The sequence below is a fragment of the Coffea arabica genome, chromosome 6c (genome assembly GCF_036785885.1).
Source record: "Coffea arabica cultivar ET-39 chromosome 6c, Coffea Arabica ET-39 HiFi, whole genome shotgun sequence".
Classification (NCBI taxonomy): domain Eukaryota; kingdom Viridiplantae; phylum Streptophyta; class Magnoliopsida; order Gentianales; family Rubiaceae; genus Coffea; species Coffea arabica.
The window spans coordinates 17,226,083-17,250,099 of NC_092320.1; the positions used below are offsets into that span (position 1 = coordinate 17,226,083).

Here is a 24,017-nt window from a genome sequence, read left to right on the forward strand (position 1 = left end):
TTTGAGAGTAAATACAAATCTGTATTTGAGAATAAATATTTATAATAAAGTAAATATTTGAAAGTAAAATACCCGTAAAGAGTTGATACTTTAAATATGTAATATATATTTGCCTATAAACTACGCTTCTTAAAGTTTATTAATTGTTAATTAATTTATAACACTTTATCATTCATTGGACATGTAACACAAAGCACAAATCAGGTACAAAATTCTAATTTCACTCTCTAAAATAATATTTTAATTATTTGGACTGAATTTGTAAAGGATTAGTAACCTCAGGGGAGGTCAGTGTAATTGTTTAAACCATAGAGGAGGTAAGTGTAAATATCAGAAACCTCAGGGGAGGTTTCTGAAATTATCCCTTTCATCTATCTTATGGTCTTACATTTATTTTTGATGTGCGGACTTTAAATGTTTAGTCCTACGGGCCGCGAGGCTTTCTGTTCCCTGATGTATTGTATGATACCAAAAAGAGATTGTAGAATCTCTCGTAATTATGGCCAAATAATTGAAGGCATAATACCAAAAATAGCCAAAAATTATTTGTTTACATTACAAACACAATTTTCAGCACATTTTTTTATTTTTTTAATTATTTTTTTATCTTACATACATCATATCACAAAAAGTACTACAGTAATTATTTCAAATAATATCTTATCCAAACACTCTTATATTAGCATAAGTTTAAAATGTGTTATAGATTTTCAGAATAACTAAATGTCTACAATGAGTGGACAACTTTATTCAATGTTAAAGTAATTTAAAGAAGAATTATCTGCAATTTGTTTTTAATTGTAATAACTATAAGGTCATCTAATGGTATAAAATAACATAATTATTAAAACTACGCACAAAAATTGTATAAAAAGTGCACAATAACTAATTATGCGTTGAGTATTAGATGTATATTTTCATATATGCAATAGGTAGATATTGTATACACAGTTTAACTATCAAATGAATGTTTAGCTAACTTGTAATTCATAAGGTTAAGAAAAGTTTAATGTTAAGTGCACAAGATTTGTTAGAAAGAAAATAAAAATAGCATTGTATAATATATTTCATTTTAATGTTGCATTGCAGAAATGATGGTGATCACTGTATAAAATTTTAAAACTTTTGGGAGGCAATTGTGGGGTTAGTGGAAATATTACCAAATTTCAACGGGTGCAAAATTGAGGCAACAATAGAAAACCTTTTAATAGGCTATTCTGAAAATTCGATTTTGGTAGGTTGCTTAGTTGGTTTTCCCATATTTTGCTTAGTGGATAATTCATCTTTTCGCCACGTGGCAAAATAAATTATAAAGAAAATTGTGTTTTTTTTTTATTTTTTTGTGGATTTTATTTTTGTCTTTTTTCCTTTGCAACCAATCTATTAATTACTTAGCTTATATAAGTTTGTATGTTTGTACCTTCTTTATTATTTTTTTTGTCAATCAACTCATGCCTTTTCTTTTTTAATCCTCTTCAAGCACGTTTTCTATTTTTATTATTGATTTGATCATTCATCATTATTAATTTAGACAAATTATGCCACATTAATGTCGAGGTAATAGTATCTATTTTCTCTCTTTACCTTCCTGTCTAATAATTCTTTTTTTCTCTTCTAATAATAGTGTTATTTAATATATTTCCAAAAATTATTTCATCATTAGTCTTTTCTTATCTACAACATATATGTCTTACATATTTCATAAGGAAGTTCTTGATTGATGGTCAAGTCAAGTGTTCTCCAATTTTCTTATCAATCAACCATGAATCTCTCTTCATGAATTTCCTGAATTTCCTTAATTAATTGACCCTGAGTTAAATATTTACACCTTTTAACCATCTACTTTTTCAACATCATATAGCTATGTATATGACATGATACTGATGATATTGAATAGCTGAATATATATGATATATGAATTGATAGGTATAATTATGGTATGTTTCATCATTTTTCTTAAAAAACTCAAATAATTACATTTTCTTTTATCCCTTTGATAGGGTGTAAAAATGTAGTAAAGTTAAATGTATAAGTTGCTAGTTAATCATGTTATTTGAGCGCTATCTTCAGTTAAAACTACTTAATTTTGCTCTTATCTTGTTCTAATAGGTGAAAACTCAATTGGAGGGAAAATGGACTAAAAACGTGGCGCAAAAAAGTAATGAAAGAGGAAAAGTCAAGAGAAAGGGGTTTGGTAGGATTGACATATTTCATTGTTTTGGTGATAACTTGAACTACACAAATCAGATTGAGATAATTCTTGATTCAATTTGAAGCTAAGAGAGAAAGCTCTTGGACATTAAAGTTTGGTTCACTTGTTTTCATGGTAAAAAATCTAAATTACTGAAGTATAGTTGTGCTGTGATACTCTTACGACCAGGTCTTAGTATTTTAGGCATATATAAGCATCCGGACTCCAAATCACTTGATTCTTGCAGCATTAAAGCTAATTGAAATATCTACAACTTTCATGTTTTGATCAAGAGTTGATTCGGCCTTATTGATGGTGATCTGGGCTTCAAAGGTGATCCATGTGTCGATTCATACCGATCTGCAAACGGATCCATGACCGGTGCTGGATATCACCAAGGACTTCATGCCAATCATCTTCAAATTCTTTGGTGTTTTGAGATTGGTCCAATGACCGGCGCCGGACATTGGGTTGATAATTGGGCCAGTCATCATCGGAAAAATGCGCGAAAACGTGATTTTTCAACTCTAATAAAACCTATTCTTGCCCTGTTTAAGATACATCTTCAAGAAACTATAAATAAGGGTTCTCTATGTCGTTTTTGAGAGAGAAAACATTAGGTTAGCATTAGTTCATCCATTTCACATCTTCTTTTCTTGAGAGATCAAGAAGAAAGAGTTGAAGAATCAAAGAGGAAGAGCAAAACGGACATCGAAGTAAGGGAAATTGAGAAGTTTTCTTTACTTTTATCTTTTTATTTATATCTTTTCTTCAAATTCTTGGTTTTAATTATGAATATATTGAACTAAATTATATCTATGGTTACAGTTTTGTGAGGGAGTTTTGGATTATTTATCTTAGTTAAATTCTTAACTTTTGCCTTGATTTAATTATATATTTGTGATTGGCCACCATATATATGCTCACTACAAGAAAATTGTTCATCAGTGACAACACAAAGTCATCACAGAACATACAAATATCGTCACAAATACCTTTTATTGACGACTTTTTGATCGTCACAAAGTCGTCACTAAACCCCCGTCGGTAAAAGTAAACAGTGACGACCTAAAAAATAGTTCTCATTAGTGACGACTTTAAGTAGAGCATTTTTAACAAAAGATCAAGTCGTCAATAAAACACTTCCAGATTGTCGTCACTAATGACAACTATTTAGTGATGACCTGAAATGTCGTCACTAAATAGTTGTCATTAGTGACAACAATCCGGAAGCGTTTTATTGACGAATTGACCTTTTGTAAAAAATGCTCTACTTAAGGTCGTCACTAAAAAGCACCGAAAGCCATTGTATATAACTATTTTACTGACAACAATTGTCGTCACAAATGTAGCTTAGATTTAGTGACAGTCTCTGTTGTGACAAGGAGTTTTTATTTTCTATTTTGTGACAACTTTTTTTTGTCATTAGATAATTTCTCAATAGCTTAATAGTCATAATTTGGCCTGTAATCATTGCTAAATCATTGATTTTAAACAAACCATACAAATAAACATGAACGATTGATAACCAAAAGTATTTGCATTAGATTACATGGTAATAATATAGCATTCTCAAATGCCAAATTCAAGTATACATTACCCAACTAATGCCTACAAAAATAACATTTGTCCAAAATATCACTTGTACATAAGGTACATTTACAAAAGCAATCACAGTTTAAGAAATTGAAGAACATCTAAATGAACCACTCCATGAGCAAAAGGCAATTTTGTCTTCAACATTCTTCAACCATAACCATAGATATCTTCCAAAAGCTAGTATGAATAGCATTTATCTTTCATAAAAGAGTAAAAGAAGTAGGTAAGGGGAGGAGTACAATAATAAAGAACAAGTAATGAGACTTAAATTATTAAGACAAAAATTACAATTCATTAAGAACCTCATATAATTTGGGCCCACATATTACAACACCAGCAAGAAGTTAGAAATCACAGTCCAATCTATACAAATACAACACTGCATAAGCTCAACTAAAGAGCTCTCTAAAACAGTTTTTTTTTTCTTTCTTCTTCTTTAAATAGCTCAACTTATTGAACAATTAAATTGGACTCCCACAGTAATTATTGTTTAATCTTTATACTTTTGGTTGTTTATTTATTAAAACACAGAAAGCAACTTATCGTACGAGGTGTGAATACAGGAGGTACTAGCCCTCTTTGATTTTAGGAGTTTATGCTTCATAAATCATGAAGGAAACGATGCCTCTGTAGGATTAAACGGTGCAAAGAGAATGAGCTATTTGCCTCACAATGTGAAAGTGAAGACCATCTAAACAGGTGAAACCAATCAAAGTTTACAAACGCCCCCTTTGCATTATATTCATTTCTTTCAAGTCACTACATAGGCAAAAAGAAGATTGCTATCCATGCATGGTCTGTCGCTTGTACTTGGAAATAATATACTATTGCAGATGAACAATCAGATTTTTACCTCTCTATTGATAAACTAACAGCACTATATACATGATACCTAGATAGTTCCCAAAGAATAAGTTCAGATAACAATGATGTATAACATCAGCCCCAAAAAATGTTATTACACAACCATCAGCCACATAACCATAACCATAAACTACACAATCATAACAAAAAATAGTCCACAATGATGGATAACATCAGCCCCAAAAAATGTTATTACCAGCTATTACTAAAAAATAGTCCACAATGACCACAAGTTATCAAAAACTACACATCAGCCATAACCATAACCATAAACTACACAACCATAACAAAAGGCAGTCCACAATGATGCATAACATCAGCCCCAAAAAATGCTATTACCAGCTATTACCAAAAAACAGTCCACAGTGACCACAAGTTACCCAAAAATAGGTCACATCAACCCCAAAAAATGCTATTATCAAAAACAGTCCACAATGATGCATAACATCAGCCCCAAAATCAATAAGTTAAAGGATCAGAATAGCAACAGTTCACATTAGTATTGTAATTCAATTATTCATATGAGAAGGATGCATTACCAGCTATTACTACCAGATGCATTTCCATTGCCCTGGTTCTTGGACTGCAATTTTGCTCGTAAAGCCTTAAGGAGTTCCTGCATTTCAAGCTGCTGGTTTTGCATTTTAGCTTGTTGATTCTCAAGCCTTTGCATCAGCTGCTGTTGAGATTGGACTTGAACTTCCAATTCAACTGATCATTTCTCAGCTTGTTCTGCCCTTTTCTTGAATTCTTCTATCTCTGCAAGTTTTTGTGTAATTAAACTAGTCTTGGAGGGGCCACGACCACGTACATATCCAGTTATACGCCCAGTCACCTCAATACAGATGTCTTCTTCGGTTCGATTTACACCACTAGATTGAGCTTCTAGCTATAAGTCCTTCATTTTGCTCTACAATCACATGTTTGATATTATTGATATATGCATAAGAGACATGAAGTATTGGTATTCAGTTGAAAGTGATATTTTTCTTACCAGTTTTTTAGCTGATGTCTCGTCAACCATAGCATTCTTCTTTCGACTAAAATATGTCATGTCATAAAGTTCAATTGGTTTAACTGTCCTTCCCTCCTTAGCTTCCTATTAGCAAAATAGGTTAAACAACCCAACCACACATCATAAATGAACTACTTTACACGTTTACTGACCCGGTCATCCTTATGACGTAAAAATGATTTTGTTCCAGCTGTATGGGCAGTTTGCTGCTTTAATCTGTTCAGCTTATTTCGCTCACTTAAGGCCTACAATTGTCAATTCTATCTCAGATCTAGATAAAAAAGAGACATTGGCAAAGTATATAGCAAATTAACAAGTATGTGCTACACATACCTTGAATTCTGGACTACAATAGTAATCGCAAAGGTAAATCCAATCTGATTCTTCCACATATTCTGGTCGACGTGCAAGAGCTTCCTCTTTAGAGCCACATTTTTTGAATAGCATGTGAAAATTATAACGTCGACTTCTATACTGTGAATTTAATTGCTTAATTATAGCTGGTTTCACATGCTCTCCTCCATCATAAGTGAAACTATTCTGAATTAAAAATAGAAGGACATATCAAAATCAGAAAAAATTAATGGACTAATTTAAATTGCATCTAGAAAACCAAAAAATACTATGATAGCAGATTCTTACATTAGTAATTCTTAGCAGTTGATCTCTATCATCTTTAAGAAGCTTGCCCCATTTAGGTGCTTTCCACTTGCCATACTTTCGAATAACGCAACTTGCCTCTGAAATGTATCGCTGAGCACCTTCTCCAACTAGTCTTCCACTTATTTCAGAAACAGTAATGTTCACCTTTTTTCCAGCTTTCTTTTCATTTGATAGTGCAATATTATGCGTATATCCTCTTTTTCTTTTTAACGTCACTTGGTCTAGTAGATACAAAGTAAACAAGACCATAAGTGCTAACAATAGCAGCCATGGTAGTAATTAGTTAATTAGAGTAGAATTACACGTAAAACTGACATACCTGAACCGTTTGACTCAAGGTCTTGCATACTTTCAGTTTCATTGCTTTCACAACCAATAGCTTGATTAGATCCAACATGCTGTGAAGTAGGAGTTCCATCAGTTTGCATCCCAGCAGCTTCTTGTGATGTCATTCCATTGCCTGAAGATTTTTCAGCAATCTGTCTACTCTCAGCTTGTATACCTGAATTTCTTGTAGCATTTTCTCTAGCAGAGGATGCACTAGGAATGTATAATCCAGCAATTTAAGCCACCATTATAAAGCGACATGTAAAAGTTGAATCAATTGCTTTGTCATAAACCAGTTTATCTAAATGGCAGATTGAAAAAAATAATAACTAACCTCAGATTCATCAAATAGACGGATCCTAGAAGACTTTTTTGTTAATACAGGTTCAGTGACATTGCTTGTCTTGGGAATTGCACTATTTTTTGGTTCACTAGCTTAGTACAATAACATAAGAATGCGCTTATCAATAGTAACTAGTTTAGGATGATAATTGCTAGTTTAGGAAAAAAGAAAATATCTGGAAATGACTCTTGTTTCTTTACCTGACAGCTTACATTTTCTTCAGTTTGCTCCACAATTCCTCGCCCAGCATCCCGACTTTGTCGTAAAGTAAATTTTCCCTTCTTCCCCGATCCAGCCATCTATCTACATAATCATATAACGCAAGCACCACCAAAATCGTAAACAACACAAGCAGCCATGACAACATATCATAAACTACAGAAAAAATACAAGAAAAAATTTGATTAAGAAATTCAATGAACAACATTGTTTAATCTGATTCATAGTCATCGATTTGTACAAATTGTTCATTTTCATCCTCAGAATTGAATTGTTGCTCAATTTCCTCATCATTATCAATAAAATTGTCATCCAATTGCCTTGCACGGCTAGCTGACAATTCTATAAAAAACATAGCACCAGCCTCTATCCTTTCTTCAGTTTGCACATCTCCTCTCTTCAAACTGACTAACTCAAGATTTTCTTGTACACCAATCAAATCTTCATGATACTCTTCTTGGTAAGCCTCTTTGTTATCAACCAAATCATCTTCATTCTTCTCAGGAACATCATAAGATGAGCGTGGACTAACTAACTTTGCAACATGCCAATTACCTCTAAACTTCATATCTTGAAGATAGAAAACTTGTTCAGCTTGGGATGCTAATATAAAAGGCTGGTCTGAGTACCATGTTTTTGACATGTTGATGCTAGTGATATTGCTCTGCTTGTCTACTTTGATTCCCGAATTATTTCTCAAGTCCCACCAATCACATTTAAACACAACTACTCGATTTTGAGTAAATGAGTATTCAACCTCAACTATATCAATAATTATACCATAGAAGTATGTTTCTTTATCAGCATGCTCTCCCTTTACCATAACTCCACTATTTTGTGTCTTTCTTTCTCTTTCCCGAGCCTTAATGTGGAATCTAAATCCATTCACATTACAGCCAACAAATGTATTGACTCGAAAATCAGGTCCTCTAGCCAAAGACAACAATTCATCAGTACATTCTCCACGTGCATGTGTATACATGACCTACATCAGCCATACCGGATTCTTTAATAGTTTACTAAAATAAAAAGTAAAGGAAATTGACAAGTTTTTAACATCTCTTCCAATACTTACACGTTCTTCAAACCACTTTGGAAACTCCGAGTCTAGCCTTTGCTGTACGCTCGATAAATTTTGCTTTTCAAGAATTTGTCTATGCTCCCTAAATTTGTAGTAGTAGAAGTAGTTACATATTCTATCAAATGACTTTAATTACAAGCAATGAAGAACATATTATAGAACACGGCATAGATTTAACATTAAAGTATATTATTACCTCATGTAATCATCTACTTCTTCACAATTTTTCAAGATGAACAGGTGTATTCTTTGCAATTCAACCTCACTTAGATAACCAATCAGTGCTGCCCCAAAGGGCCGAGCCAAGCTAGAAAATATAGATAATTTTCCAGCAGCTTCATGTTTCTCCATATTTCATTCCGTTTGATTAAACCTGGTCGGAATATCATGCAAATACCTGGAAATGAATGTAAGACGTTCATCATCCAAGTAGCGCTCAGCTATACAACCTTCAGGTCGTGCCCTATTATTCACATAGACTTTGTATTGACCCATTTTTCTATCCAAAAAAAATTCAGCCCGAGTTGTTAGAAAATAAGAAAATTGGAGGTAAATCAAATAGGCATTATTAAAAATAAGAGGCATGTACCTCTCAAATGGAAACATCCACCGGTATTGGGTTGGTCCAGCAATCTTGGATTCAGTGGGTAAATGGACCATTACATCAAAGAAATTTGGAGGAAAAATTTTCTCAAGTTTGCATAGTATTAAAATAATATTTTTTTTCCTGCATTTCCAGCTCATCTAGATAGAGAGTTCGAGAACAAATTTTTCGAAAAAAATTGCTAATCTCTACTAAAATCTGAGATACATCTTTTGACAGCATTCCTTTAGTTGCTAGCGAAAGAAGTCGTTGTATGAAGTCATGACTCTTCATTCCTAAAAGTTGACACTCCTTGGTCTTCACACACCGAGGAATGTTTGAAGCAAAGCCATCCGGGAACTTGATAGTGCTCAAAAACTGGCAGAAATTCTTTTTCTCTAGGCATGATAAAGTGTAACATGCAGGTGGCATAACTTTAGATGCGCCACCTCCCGGTTGTAGATGCAACTCTTCCCTTAATCCCATTTCTTTTAAATCCTCCCTAGCCTGCCATGTGTCTTTAGTTCTCGAAGGGATATTCATTAATGTACCTACCAAAGATTCGCATACATTCTTGACAATGTGCATAATATCCAAATTATGTCTAATTTTATTGGTACTCCAATATGGAAGTTCAAAGAATATGCTCATCTTCTTCCAATTTGAACTGTTCTACACGCGTTTTCTTTTCTTCTGTTGCAGCAAATCAGGTGCCTTGCCAAACTCAACTTGCTCAATACGAAGAAGTTGTTGGAGGACTTCCTCACTTGATAGGGTCCTAGGAGGCTGTCTATGTTCTCTTTCTCCATTAAATTGCTTTTTTTCTCGACGCCATTTATGATCAATAGGCAGAAAACGGCGATGGCCCATGTAACAATATTTGTGACCATTATTAAGATATAGACTAGTCGTCTCATCTAAGCACACAGGACATGCCTTGTACCCTTTTGTACTCCATCCCGACAAATAGCCATATGCTGGAAAATCGTTTATTGTCCATAAAAGTGTTGCACGTAACATGAACTTCTCCTTCCTGAAGGCATCATATGTCTCCACACCAGTGGCAAATAACTCTTTTAACTCATTAACTAGTGGTCTAAAGAATATGTCAATGTCATTTCCAGGTGCTTTGGGACCAGGAATAATCATTGATAGGAAAAAAAATGGATCTTTTAAGCATTTCCAAGGAAGTAGATTGTAAGGAACAAGGATAACAGGCCATATACTGTATGAATTGCTCATGGTTCCAAAGGGATTAAAGCCATCACTAGCAAGTCCTAGCCTCACATTTCTAGGATCTTCAGCGAAGGACTTGTGATTTCTATCAAAATCCTTCCAAGCTAATGAATCAGCAGGGTGTCGCATCATGTTCTCATTATCTACACGTCTCTCCTTATGCCACCTCATATCCCGAGCAATCTCTTTGTTCACAAACAATCTTTGTAGCCTTGGTTTTAATGGAAAATAACGCAACACCTTTCTAGGTATTTTGGAATTTGGAGATTTATACCGCGGTGCTTTACATTTTTCATTTGGACAATGATCAAGGCCTTTATTTTCATTCCAAAAAAGTGCGCAATCATTTTCACAGGCGTGGATCTTTTCACACTTCAGCCCCAACTCACGGATGAAATTTTTTGCCTCGTAATATGAACTGGGAATCAAAGCTGTAGGAAATACTTGATGCAAGAACTTCAGCAACATATCAGTAGATTTACAAGTCCACCGATTCATTGTTTTCAAGTGGAGGATATGGACAATAAACGAGAGTTTTGAATACTTTTCACAGCCCGGGTATAGAGATTTTTCAGCCTCCGATAATAATCTGAGAAACCTACTTGTTTCTCCTTCTTTCTCGGTACAAGCACCCGTATCAAGTTCCGGTGAATGTCTTCAACTCTCACCAAAGTTAGCAACTCCTACATCATTTAACAGCTCCTCCATACTGTCAAAGTCACTATTGTTGTCATTTATTTCTATGTCATCATTCTCATCATCAGATTCAAACCCTTCGCCATGATATATCCACCTAGTATAACTATCAACAATTCCTCAACACAAGTGATTGGCCATGATTTCCTTAGTTTGATCCTCAAAATTATTGCATACTTTGCAAGGACATGGCAGTTTACAATTAGGATCCTTGCCTAGAAAAGCAAACTTAATAAATTCATCAACTCCATCTAAATACTTGGGGTCTAGGTAGTTCTAAATAGACATCCAACTCCTGTCCATATTGTTGCAGCCCTTTATCCTACCATAAAGAATATGACCGCCACATTATATAGAAAACAAATGCAATGTAACATGAACTAAATTTAAACTCCTCAAATACCAGCAATGGGATCCAAGGTGTAAAACACATTTTTAGCAAAAAATCAACCATCTCAAGTACAAATGCATTAGTAAGGCAACAAACTAAATTGAATCTGCAGCCACAGTATACATGCAAAAGTTTGGCAAACAAAAGATAAAGCCATAACATGAATAATCAATTTCATAGGCTGATTTTGCTAGCTAACAGCACACTACATGTTCAAAAAACATAGGATCAGGCATCATATATTTGTAAAGGGAAGATGCCCAACACAGAAATAATAGAAGAGTAAAGCACAAATATAAATTTCAAGCCTGAATAATGGTAAGAAGGAACAGTACCTGAAACTCAGACCACTCAATTGGTTTCCTTTTCCTACCAAGAACAGGAGCTATTTGCAATCTTAGCACCGCTCCAGATGCAGCAATATGTGCCTTTACAAGAACCTCCTTATATCTGGTCTAAAATGCAACTGAGAGTTTGAGAGAGAGAGCGAGAGATTAAAGTATGTGAGTTTGATTGAAGCAATAATAATTTCTAGAAGATATTTTCATCTATCTCATGTGTCGGTTCATTTAAGGCTAGGAAACTGATTCGCAGCAGAAATTTATTCACATGTTCAGATGTAAAATAACTCACACAGTCAAGTTACTAGAGTTATGTTTTCTTTCTTCTGTTTTCTATTTTAAATGCCATTTTTCCCCTGATGTGGATCAGCCGTTTTGGTCGGTAGATGTGGAGTGAGATATATATATATATTTTGGGAGGGGTCAAGTCCAAATACGCTAATGTAGAAAGGATCAAAGCTGGCTAGGAAGTCCGTTGGTTACAGTGGGTCTAATCTACTAATTCCCATGATTTGACTCAATGGTCACATTTTTCTTGCCGTGGGTCATTTTCTTCTAAGTCTGATCCACAAACACAATAATAATAATATACTTTGCGGAGATATAGAACAAATTGAACAACTTTCCAATTTGGATAGAAATTATATATATAGTTCCTTGCAGGTTAGGTACATGATTTTATGTATGATTTTTGCATCCTTAGCTGAAAATTGTCTAAGGCTGTAAAGTGTAAATTTTTCTAGAAATATAATTTGGGGTCAAAGAAACGATGAGCTAGGCATGAATATTGGAAGCCCTCAACGTTCAAAAGAATCTTCCATCATGGAATGCAACTACTCTCAACCCATATGGCTCAAGACTTGTAAAAGAATTCTTTATAATTAAGTTGACTGTATAGAGCGGAACGAAGGACTTAAACATACGCTCTGTTTTTCTTCCAGAAACGGGAAATGTGATACAATTTAGTAGCATTTTTGCTATTTTCAGCTTCAAAAGCCTGCTAACTTTTCCAGCATCTTCGGATATTTATGCTAAACAGCGTGCTGCATTCAAAGATCTCTTGTACATTTCAACTAAAACTTTCCTTGTCATATTAGATTTTCATTTACTACTAGTTTGCGTGCTCTTTCCACAGGATATTTCAACAATGATAGGATTTTTGAAATGATCAACAAGAATTGATAGTTCAGGAAAAATGACATAATAGTGGATATCAAAAGTTAGGGACATGTTAATAGCACTCTCTTATTTTATGAAATTATAATCAAAATGAAGAGTGAAGATCTTTTTATCCTGTTTCATAATAAAAAAACAAAAAGCTTGACAAGAGTGTTTTTAATATTTTCCTTCTGATCCACATCAGAAGGAACTGGAAGCTCCCCTGTGCTTCCTCGACATAAATAGAGGGGGCAAAAGAATAGAAAAAAAAAAGGAGAGAAGAAAATGTAGTAGCATGGCAAACAATTTGACAGACGTTTAAGACTCGAATAGACAGCTTCTCAAACCTGATCGATGCACCAATCAAGCGGACTCCTCTTCGAAATAACGGACATCCAACTCAACGACCAATCACGCTTGCAGAAATGAACTTGAAACAAATCAGCCACAGGTTAGATGAATCGAGTCGAGCGGGGGGAGTTCCGAGTACAACATAGCTATGATAGCATCTAATAATCAAGAGCTGCTAAAAGATTTTGGGCAGAAATTTGCAAAAAATATTGTAGAATATTAGGGATTTGGAAAAATTGGGGAAAATGTATAGGAGAGAGAAAAATGAACCTTTCCAATGAAAACCTTGCCCTTTAATGCTGGACAGCCATGGTGATGCTAGTGAGAAGCCAGAGAACGGATTTGTTGTGTGGGTGAAAGTATCAAGTGCCGTGCGGAAGCTCTGTTTTGTGCTCAGTGCAGAAGCTTGTTTGTTTCAGCTCGGTGAAAGTTTGTGTTGTTCAAGTGTTCCGTTGCTTTAACTCAGACCAAGTGTTCCGTTGCTTTTGTTTTCAGAATGTGTTCCGCTGCTTTGGTCTTTGCTTTGCTTTGGATATTGTTTTTGTTGCGCGGCACTTTCATTATGATTTGATCAAAATTTTGACTTCACTCATTTTCCCTCCATTTGATACCAAAAATCATGTTTTTTTTCTGGATTTGTAATATGGTTTAAACCATACATTTTAATGCTATAGTATTATTCTTTATTTTTTAGGAAAAAATAAAAATTTTCATCAACATAGGTGGCAAAATTTGTTAATTTCATATAATTGAAAATGTACTTTTATAATTTGCTAATATTTTATACTAATTTCTTATAATTGCAGCACTAAAGAACATCATGTAATTGAAAATAATTAAACTCAAATTATATGGTTATAACATAGTTTCAATAAAAATAATCATTTTCCCAACATTTGAGACCAATCATCATGCTTTTTTTTATTTTTAATTTGGTTTGAAGCATAGATTTTATTGCTATAGTATTATTCTTTATTTTTTAGTACAAAAACACAAATTTTCATCAATATAGGTGGCAAAATTTGTTAATTACATATAAGTGAAAATATACTTTTATAATTTGCAAATATTTTAGCCCTGCAATTTTTTATAATTGCAGCACTAAAGTACATCATTAATTGAAAATAACGAAAGTCAAATTCTATGGTTATAACAGACTTTCATTAAAAATAATCAAATGCTATTAATAAGACATTATTGTTAAGTCAAAATCAAAGAAAATTTAGTGATGACATAATGTTATCACTAATTTATTCAAGATTATAATGACAAGAAAAGTCATCACTAATTAAATTGCTAGTTTTTAATATTGTCAATTGCTAGTTTTTAATACTTTTGTGAAAATATTGATAATGGTTGAGAAAATTTTGTTACATTACCGCAAGTGATAAATGTACTTTTGTTCTTTTTCAAACATTTATTTTAATGTTTAATTTTGTTTAAAACTATTGTACTAGTATAGATTTGCAAGACAAAACTTAAGTTCTCAATAGTTAAAAAATTCATTACAGAGAAAACACAAAGTAGTAGTTGCAAAATGTGTATAAATTACAGATATTTTAATGTGTATAAATTACAGTTTATTTTAATGTTTAATTTTGTTTGAAACTATTTTACTAGTATACATTTGCAAGACATAGATTTATGGGTAATTTCTTTTTTTTTTTTTGCTTTCACATATTTAATTTATGTTAAATACAAAACCTACCAGTTTCCCTTTCATAAAAATATTAGTGCAACACTTTTTGAATTTTACTTACAAACATTTATGTATTTAACATAAATTAAATGATTCAGAGTGAAATGCCCATAAAGAGCAGAATATTTGTTCATGTAATGGAGGAAACTCACAAAGAGTTGGTACTTTATGGGCCATTTCTTTTTTTAAAAGAATTTAATTTATGTTGAAAAGATAACCTGCAAGTTTTCGTTTTGTAAGAAATCAGTGTAACACTTTTTTGAATTTTACTTACAAACATTTATAAATTTGTCATAAATTATATGTTTGAGAGTAAAATGCCCATAAAAAGTTGGTACTTTAAATGGATAATGCTCGTTTGCCCATAAACTACACTTCCTGAAGGCTATTTTGTTAATTATTTTGTAGTACTTTGTTATTCCTTTGCTAATACTACTTGGCATGTAGTACAAAGGATAAATTTGGCATAAATTTCTTATTCCATTGATAAAAAGACCTGCCTGCCTTATAACTATTGTAATGAAAGATATATCTTTAGAGTTTATAACAAATTATTACTTAAGTTTGAGAAAATTATAAAATATTTATGCATAGTTTATCAAGATACCATTCGCAATTTCCTAATGAAAAAATAGGGGCTAAATTGTAAAAGCTAGGGTGCCATAATAAAAATAATAAAATTGGTGTATTACATATGGGGGTTAAATTGCAAAAGTTAGAGTGCCATAGTAGAATTAATGAAATTGGTGAATTACATATGGGGCTAAATTACAAAAGTTAGGGAGTAATAATAGAATTAAAGAAATCGGTGTACTACATATGGAGCTAAATTGTAAAAGTTAAGATATCATAATGGAATTAATGGAATTTTTTACAACATTTGGGGCTAAATCGCAAAAGTTAGGGTGGCACAGTAGAATTAATGAAAGTTACTTAGAAATAAGTACTTTAAACAGTGACGATCAATTCTTGTCACTAAATCCGAATCGGTAGAGTGACAGTGACGATATTAGAAGTTGTCACTATATAGATTATTTTAGTGACAACTTTTTCAAGTTCGTCACTGAAGACTTAGTTGCTTTGAGCAATTATGACAACTTTCCTTGTCATTAGAGCTGTTAAGCCAATCAAGTAGCTCGAAAGCTCGTTAGAGCTCGGCTCGTTAAGACTCGAGCTCGGCTCGTTAATTTTGGTTAACGAGTCGAGCTCGAGCTCGAAACATGCTCGTTTAGTTAACGAGCCGAGTAAGCTCGGCTCGTTTGATACTCGAGTAGCTCGTTAGATCTCGTTAATGAAGGGCATATTTGTCATTTTAGAAATCAAAATTATATAAATTAAAAATTATAGATTTTTATTAATGTTAATTTGCACGAGCTCGAGCTCGAGCTCGTGAAACTCGACTCGTTTGTGATAAACGAGTCGAGCTCGAGCTCGAGCTCGAGCCACATGTATATTTAACGAGCCGAGTTCGAACACATTTTAAAGCTCGTTTTCTTAACGAACTCGAGTCGAGCTCGGCTCGAATTAAACTCGAGTCGAGCTCGGCAGCCAAAGACTCGGCTCGACTCGGCTCGATTAACAGCTCTACTTGTCATCACTAAACAACCACGTTTTGTGACGACTTTTGTCGTCACCAAAAAATGTTGTCACTAATGACCATATTTCTTGCAGTGTAGTTTGTGATGAAAATAACGGGTCGTCACTAAACATTTAGTTGTTTTGATGCAATTGTGACAACTCTAGGTGTCGCGACTAAAGAAGCTCCTTTTGTGACGACTTATTGTCATCACTACAAAATGTTGTCACTAATAACTTTTTTTTTTAGTGATCAGTGACGACAACAAAAAGTCATCCGTAAATAGGCCAAGCAATAGTGATGATGTTCTTAATGTCGTCACTATTGTGTGTTCTAAACACTCCCGCACTCTTGCTAAATCTTGGCGGGAATTTAGTAGTGACGACTTTTGTAAGTCGTCACAAATGAACAAAAGTCGTCACAAATGAGTTGGCTCCCATTAGAGGTTTGTGACGAGTTAGAAAGTCGTCAATAAAGGATCCACTTTTGTGACAACTTTTTTTCGTCACAGAGAAAAGTTGTCACTGATGACCAATTTTCTTGTAGTGGCTCTTAGGGTTTGTATTGAACTGAGAAGGGATATACAACCGTACAGAGATAGATAAATATACTTAGTCTAATCACGAGAATAGGTTAGGATTTGTATAATACACTTATATCACTAAAGTTCTTAAAGGGTTTAATTAAATGCTTGCGATTTCAAAAGAAATGTAGGATTTAATTAGGGATACTTTAGATGTATTGAGAGATAATCTAAAATACAATTGTGTGATGCGTTCATGGTTTGTTAAGGAATTAATTGGATAATTAATCCAAACTTAGATCAAAATCTAAAACCCTAGTTTCTGCCAATTGTTTTCTCACCTTTATTATTAGATTTAATTATCTATTTTCTTCTTTAATTAGTTAAAAATAAATCCTTTGAATTTTATTATTTGTCTAGAATAATTAAAGTAGAGAAAATTAACTCGTTCTCTTAGGTTCGATCCTGAAATACTCTAGGTGATTTATTATTACAATCGATCCTGTGTGCTTACAGGAATTTGTCGATCACCCTATAAAGTAAAGGGAAACATTATTTGCACTTTACTTTTTGTTATTTGCATTTCCACCATTTGTTTTATCATACAATCTAATAAATGAAAAATATATGATTAAAATGATAGTGGGAGTATGATTAAAAAACATAGGAGTGCAAATAACATTACATGTAAGTAAATTATATTTATGTTTCTTTTTAACATCAAAATTTTCCTTTTTAACATTCGATATACACTCTCCATCCTATTAAAAATGCCATACTTTTCATTTTGGAATGTTCTAAAATGTTTGTCATCATACCAAAATTAAAGTTCCTTTTGAACTCTTTTTTCAATGTTATCCCCACTATTATCTATATTTCGTATTAAATTTAAATTTAGAATTTGAATTTTCGAGGGTAATTTTAGAAACAAAACCACTAACATCATCATCAAGCCACTATTTTTAAAAGTTGATGTCGCGCCCCATTTTTTGATGAAATGAATAAATAAATGGTTTGAGAAAGACGTATTTTGTGTGATTGAAAAATGAATCGTGATTTAAAAGAAAATGGGTCTAAATGGGACTTTTGAAAATGCGACGATTTGACCCAAGAAAAATAGTTCAAAAAGGGCTTTTTATATGAAAATGGAGTCGCCACTTGGTATAGAGTTAGGGTGTACCAAGTCACCCAAAAAGTGAATTTTTTAAGGAAAAAAAAGTAAGAAACCCTTTTGAACGACTCCTAGTCCACGCAAACAAAGAAAAAGATTCGGGAGTCACATTTGACGAAGGGGAAGGCAAGGATAAAAATCCAAGGCACCCCTTCGACCTAGCCAAGGCTAGTTGCGTTGATTTAATCAAAGATTTTCTTGTTTTAACCAAAGAATTTATTACATTTGGATGCGCTACATGAATGCAAACCCTAGACCTAGGGGTATTGGGAGAAATTTCTCTTCAAAGGTTGAGTGGTGCCAATCACATTAATTGTGAAGCCCAATAACGATCCTTTGAAGGGGTCACGAATAATGCGAGTGGGATGCAAATGAATGGAATGCATGTATGCAATGTGAGGACATGAGTTTGAAAAAAAGTAATAAAAGGCAATAATATGTAAGTGAAAATGTGCACGTGAGTGGGCAAGGTGCGGTGTGTGAAATGATAATATGAAGTACATGTGTGCAAGTGACGATAAAAATGTTCGTGTGCAAATGGAGGGATAAAAAGGTGTACGTGTGCAAATGAAGGGATAAAAGGTGTACGTGTGCAAATGGAGGGATAAAAGGTGTACGTGTGCAAATGGGAGGAAAAAATGAAAGCGTAATGATAGAGTGGATGCATGAACCTAGGGAATTCATGCATAATGGGTACGGGGAGACCTAAATCGTGACTCAATTTGCCCTTTGATAGAGAGAATACAAGCGTGCTAAGGCTTAGAAAAAGCCACACTCGTCTATATCCCATATTTAAGGGGACTCTCAAGCAAATGAACCCTATAACTAGCATGAAATGCAAAAATCCTAAAATGGAGGGACAGGGGTTCGGGGATCATGCCAAATGATAAAACTAAGAAAAATGCGTGATATGTGGTGAACAAGCAAATGATGTATAAACGAGGGAAAAACCCTAAGGGTCTAGCGTTGGACTAGCCCATTCTATGAATTCCGACTAGCGTTGGACTAGTGGAAACGATAAAAGAAGCCACAACTAGTGTTGGACTAGTGTGGTGACGTACATTCATCCATTCCATTCATCCACACTATGGAAAGCAAGTAGATATACCAAGTACTCATAAACACGTAGCACGTAACATTTAGCATACTCGACTAGATGCAAGATCTTAATAAAGCATTTAACATATAACACATAGGCATGCAACCATTACATTTGTTAACTAAAACAAAAGGGAAAGGGAAAATGGACCAAATTACTTGCTATGCCCTATCTATTACAAGCCAAGAGGTGTACACATACCCCATAATGAATAACTTAAATAAAAGTAAAAGTAAATGAAATAAATGCAAGGAATTAAGAAAGCAAAGGAGACATGCATATTCACGTAACACGTAGGGGCACATAGGAGAGACAAAAAGATAAAAGAGATTATACCGCCCCCTTGGAATGGTGCTCTAATGGAGTGAGATCAACTTATTTACCCTCCAAAATGATAAAGGAGTCAAGGTGCCAATTTATTTGACAAATAATCACAAAGGATAAAAATAAACATGAATTTGAATCAATTAAATCATGTCAACAACCCACATTTAAGAAGTCAAAAGAAGAAATGACTTGATTGCACAAATTAACAAAGTTTGGAGGTCAAAATTAAAGAAAAATAAAGTATAGGGGCCTATTCGCAATTAAATTAGGGACTCAATTGAAAGCATTGAAAGTTTGTAGGGCCATAGTATAACAAAGGGAGACTTGGGGGGCCAAAGTGCAGTTTTCAAAAAGTTATCTCATGCAAACTCCGGAAAAGCTTCACTTTTGCAACATCAAACCACAACTACTTCTGCAAGTTTTTGCAACTCTCAACTATTCAAGTCATTTGCACAATCAACAAAGGAAGCTATAATATGGCACTCTAACAAGAAAAAGTTCTCAACACTCCAACGTAATGACCAAGAACATACATGAAGCTTCTCAAACTCAGCCAACACAATTTCTAAAATAATCACGTACAAAACATAATAGAACATCAGTAATGAGAGAAAAAGGAGCAGCAAAACGAGACAAACACGTATGACCAAAGATGACTAAAGCAAACTTCACTGATTTGAGTATGGTAAGCTCCCAGAGGCATGACAAACACAAGAAGAGGGACAGGAAGCATCGAAACCTTAAACCTTTTAGGAAACAGACCCAAACAATGAAATGAATAAGATATCAAGAAACGTGGTTCATGTCCCTTCCCTCCCATGGGTGAGAAAGAAAGAAAAAAAAAGAAAAAAAACTGATGATCTTTGTTGATAAGGTCCCAACAAGGAACTTTAGAACCCAACGTTGATTGTAAGCCATGAGCTTGGGTTGAGAGTATAACCAGAAAATCGGAGAAATAACAAAGAGAATTTAACATCTTCAGTTCCTTTTAAAATTCTGATCAAGAAAGAAAAATTATCCCAAAAAAAACTAAAAGCTTACTCACATTCAGACATTGAACTCCTAGCGAGAGGAAATGGAAGAGACTATGCACATTCAAAATGAAAAATATATCCTAAGCTGCTGATTTCAGCTGAAAAACTTATGTTACAACAGGCCCAAGAGATCGGCAACAAGTCGAAAAACTACAAGTGTGTTGCAGCAGAAATTGTTCTTTGCTTTCGCGACATTTCAAAAGGGTGATTAAATATGAAAAATGTAGGACAGATATAAAGAAAAGGATCCACGGCAAACATGCACATGGTACTCCGTCAAATGACCAGCAATCCAAACACTTCAAACAACTAAACAAATTCCAGCAATCAATGAGAGACAAAGCTGTCCAGGCTGCTGCAATAGACCGAGAACCTCAAGCTTGTTGCAGTAGCGGATTCTTATACACAAACTTCAAACTAAGATAGTCTGATCCCAGGAAGCAAAATCATCAAAACAAAGCTATACAAAAAGTAAACCAGTTCATTCTGGCCTCAAGCCATTATTCAAACGAAACACAATGATGTAAAGAGACTCGAACCAAAACAAATACAAAGTAATGACTTCAAGCCCATGTTGCTAACAAACCACCCAAAAGTGTTTAGATACCAATTTCCTAAGCCCAAATCAAAACTCAGAAAATAAGCCAACAACTCATTTCTAAAGCCTAAGCAAACTTCAATCGATATTCTCGGATGGAGGGAAATGAACAACTTTTGTTAGAGAAGGCAGAGATAAACAACCATGGCAAAAATGCAAACATGTTCTACTAAGGAAAACTGATATGAGTTAAATCACAAAGAAAATGTCAAGACAATGGAGAGATTGAAATCATAAATTGAAGCAAATAGTCATCTTCTCCAAAACGGCTCAAACATCAGACTGTTTTCATCTTGCTTTGACTGCGAATGACCTCCAGAAAATTCAGTTCTTACAACTCCCCAAAAATGCAATTCACACAATACTTTCTCTTATACGACTTCAGGACCTTAATCCAAGTTCATACAAAAGAAAGGATACGAAAAAAAAACAGGAAAGGCGCACTGGCCTAATACGTGCAAAACAGAAGCCAATCGTCCTTCAAACAGAATTTTAAGTTGGGCATTTTATCGAACAATAAACGGACGTGACCAAATTCAAAGGGTTCCCCTCTCACTTGAAGTTGTGATTAGCCCAAAGAAAATGTCAAGACACAAAGGATTTCAATCCAGAACGCATAAAGTATATATATTCTAGAACCGTAAACAAACAGCAAGGAGATCACAGCAAATAAATCCACGGCAGCCATGCTCTTAAGAGCTTCAAGAAACAGATAAGAAATTTAGAGAGGAAAAAAACTTACAATGCTGATTGGAAGATTCTCATTGTAATGACAAATTGCAGTGGTGGCGGTGGACAATTCTGGTGGTGGCAATGGCAGCTCCGACGGGAGGGTGGTGGCTCCTCGCTAGTGCAGCAGCTTCGACTGTTCTGTTTTTCGCAGCCTCTGTTTCTTGTTCTATCCTCTACTTTTTTAGTTCTTCTTTCAGCCGCAACCCTGCTGTTTTTCCTTAGCTTTTTCCCTCAGCCCCCAAAAATCTCCGTCTCTCCCTCTGTTTTTAGCCTCCCCTTTTTCTCCGTTTTGCAGCTCCGCCACCCAAGGAGCTTCCTCCAGCGCCTCCTCTTGTGTTTTTTCCTTTTCCTTAGTCACGGTTTTTCCCCATCCGCCACCCTTTCTGGTTTCTCCCTCTAGCAATGAAATCAATTTTTTAAACCAATTTCTTCTGGCTATCCATCAATCTCTCGAAGAAAGAAAAATGGGTTTTTCTTCTTTTCTCTGTTTTTGCTGTTCTTTCTTGCTTGCTTTTCTTTCGTCCCCAAAATTCCGCCGCCGTCCTCTTCAGCTCTCAAGCCTTTTTTTCTTTTTGTTGTTTCCTTTTGCTCTGCCCTTTCCCCTACCGTATGTTTTTTCTTTTGCTCTCTTCCCGAACCCCCCTTTTTCCCTTGCACCCGTAGCCTTTTTCATTTCTCCTTGGCCCCCCCAAAAATGTGTAACACCTAACCCTCTTACATGCCTTGTTGCCCACAATACAAGAGGGACACTTGTCTAGCATGCAAGTTTCCACTTGTCAACTTTTCCTTTACTCCTTTTTTTTTCCTAAAAAATTCTACACTAAAACTTACAAAAATAAAAACTACAAGAGCAACTAAAAACTCAAAAGTGAATAAAACTAAAATAAAATAACACCTAAAAGGGCTAGACAAACACATAATGAACTAAAACGCAAATCATCTAAACACAAAGCATTAATTCAAAATTTGGTGTCTACAGTTTGCCCCTCTTTGTCTGAGTTTTGAAAAAACTTGAGACAAAGAAGTAGACACCAAATACCTACCTGCTTTATCTGGTGGCGAACGTCATGAATGGTGGACGTTTTTAGAAATGGGGACTGACCCCTCTTGACAAAATTAAAGTGTAATTGATTTAGATCAGGAAATTAAAAGCGGGACCGGCCCGAACAAAAATTAAAAATGGGACTGGCCCGAACAGGAATTAAACGGGACTGACCCGAACAGAATTTAAACGGGACTGACCCGAACAGAATTTAAACGGGACTGACCCGAACAGAATTTAAACGGGACTGACCCGAATAGAAATTTAGACGGGACTGACCCGAACAGAATTTAAACGGGACTGACCCGAACCGAAATTAAAACGGGACTGACCCGAACCGAACAGAATTTAAACGGGACTGACCCGAACAGAATTTAAAACGGGACTGACCCGAACAGGAATTTAAACGGGACTGACCCGAACAAAAATTTAAACGGGACTGACCCGAACAGAAATTTAAACGGGACTGACCCGAACAGAATTTAAACGGGACTGACCCGAACAGGAATTTAAACGGGACTGACCCGAACAGAAATTAAAACGGGACTGACCCGAGCAGGAATTAAACGGGACTGACCCGAACAGAAATTAAAACGGGACTGACCCGAACAGAATTTAAACGGGACTGACCCGAACAGGAATTTAAACGGGACTGACCCGAACAGAATTTAAACGGGACTGACCCGAACAAGAATTTAAACGGGACTGACCCGAACAGAAATTTAAAACGGGACTGACCCGAACAGGAATTTAAACGGGACTGACCCGAACAGAAATTTAAACGGGACTGATCCGAACAGAAATTAAACGGGACTGACCCGAACAGGAATTTAAACGAGATGAATTGAAGTGAGATGGTGTGTTGGTGGGATTGACCCATGTTTATTGGTGATGCAAATGAAAGCAGTGAAATGAAGTGTTAATGAGACCGACCCATGTTTGTTAGTGATGTAAATGAAATGATCACTAGTGGGACTGACCAACGGCTAGTGGCGAACGAAAAGGAAATGCTCACTGGCGGGACTAACCTCAGGCTCCAGTGGCTTTGAAAATGAAATGCTTTGACAATCGGACAGTGGGATTAAACCCGATCCTGCCGTGATGAACTTGATTTGATTTTTTGACTTTTTGATTTTTTTGATTTTTTTTTTTTTTTGG

The 24,017-nt window shown here is 34.8% G+C and overlaps 1 protein-coding gene across 1 annotated transcript; it reads right to left on the reverse strand.

The window, feature by feature from the left end:
* Nucleotides 1–3,720: 3,720 nt before the first annotated feature.
* Nucleotides 3,721–13,833, reverse strand: LOC140008518 (uncharacterized). Its single transcript, XM_072053150.1, has 11 exons — nt 13,329–13,833; nt 13,055–13,137; nt 11,544–11,674; nt 7,203–7,305; nt 6,652–6,792; nt 6,312–6,553; nt 6,003–6,209; nt 5,822–5,914; nt 5,649–5,753; nt 5,194–5,564; nt 3,721–3,987 (listed from the first exon to the last, which is right to left on the reverse strand). The coding sequence occupies exons 5-10, from the start codon at nt 6,782–6,784 to the stop codon at nt 5,544–5,546; spliced, it is 801 nt and encodes a 266-aa protein (XP_071909251.1). The 5' UTR covers nt 6,785–6,792; nt 7,203–7,305; nt 11,544–11,674; nt 13,055–13,137; nt 13,329–13,833; the 3' UTR covers nt 3,721–3,987; nt 5,194–5,543.
* Nucleotides 13,834–24,017: the final 10,184 nt, after the last annotated feature.

Coding starts and splice junctions, on each gene's coding strand:
- LOC140008518 (XM_072053150.1), bottom strand. CDS start 6,784: ATGACATCACAAGAAGCTGCTGGGATGCAAACTGATGGAACTCCTACT. Junction 5,915..6,002: donor ATTGTAGTCCAGAATTCAAG/GTATGTGTAGCA, acceptor TGACAATTGTAG/GCCTTAAGTGAGCGAAATAA. Junction 5,754..5,821: donor TACGTCATAAGGATGACCGG/GTCAGTAAACGT, acceptor TTTTGCTAATAG/GAAGCTAAGGAGGGAAGGAC.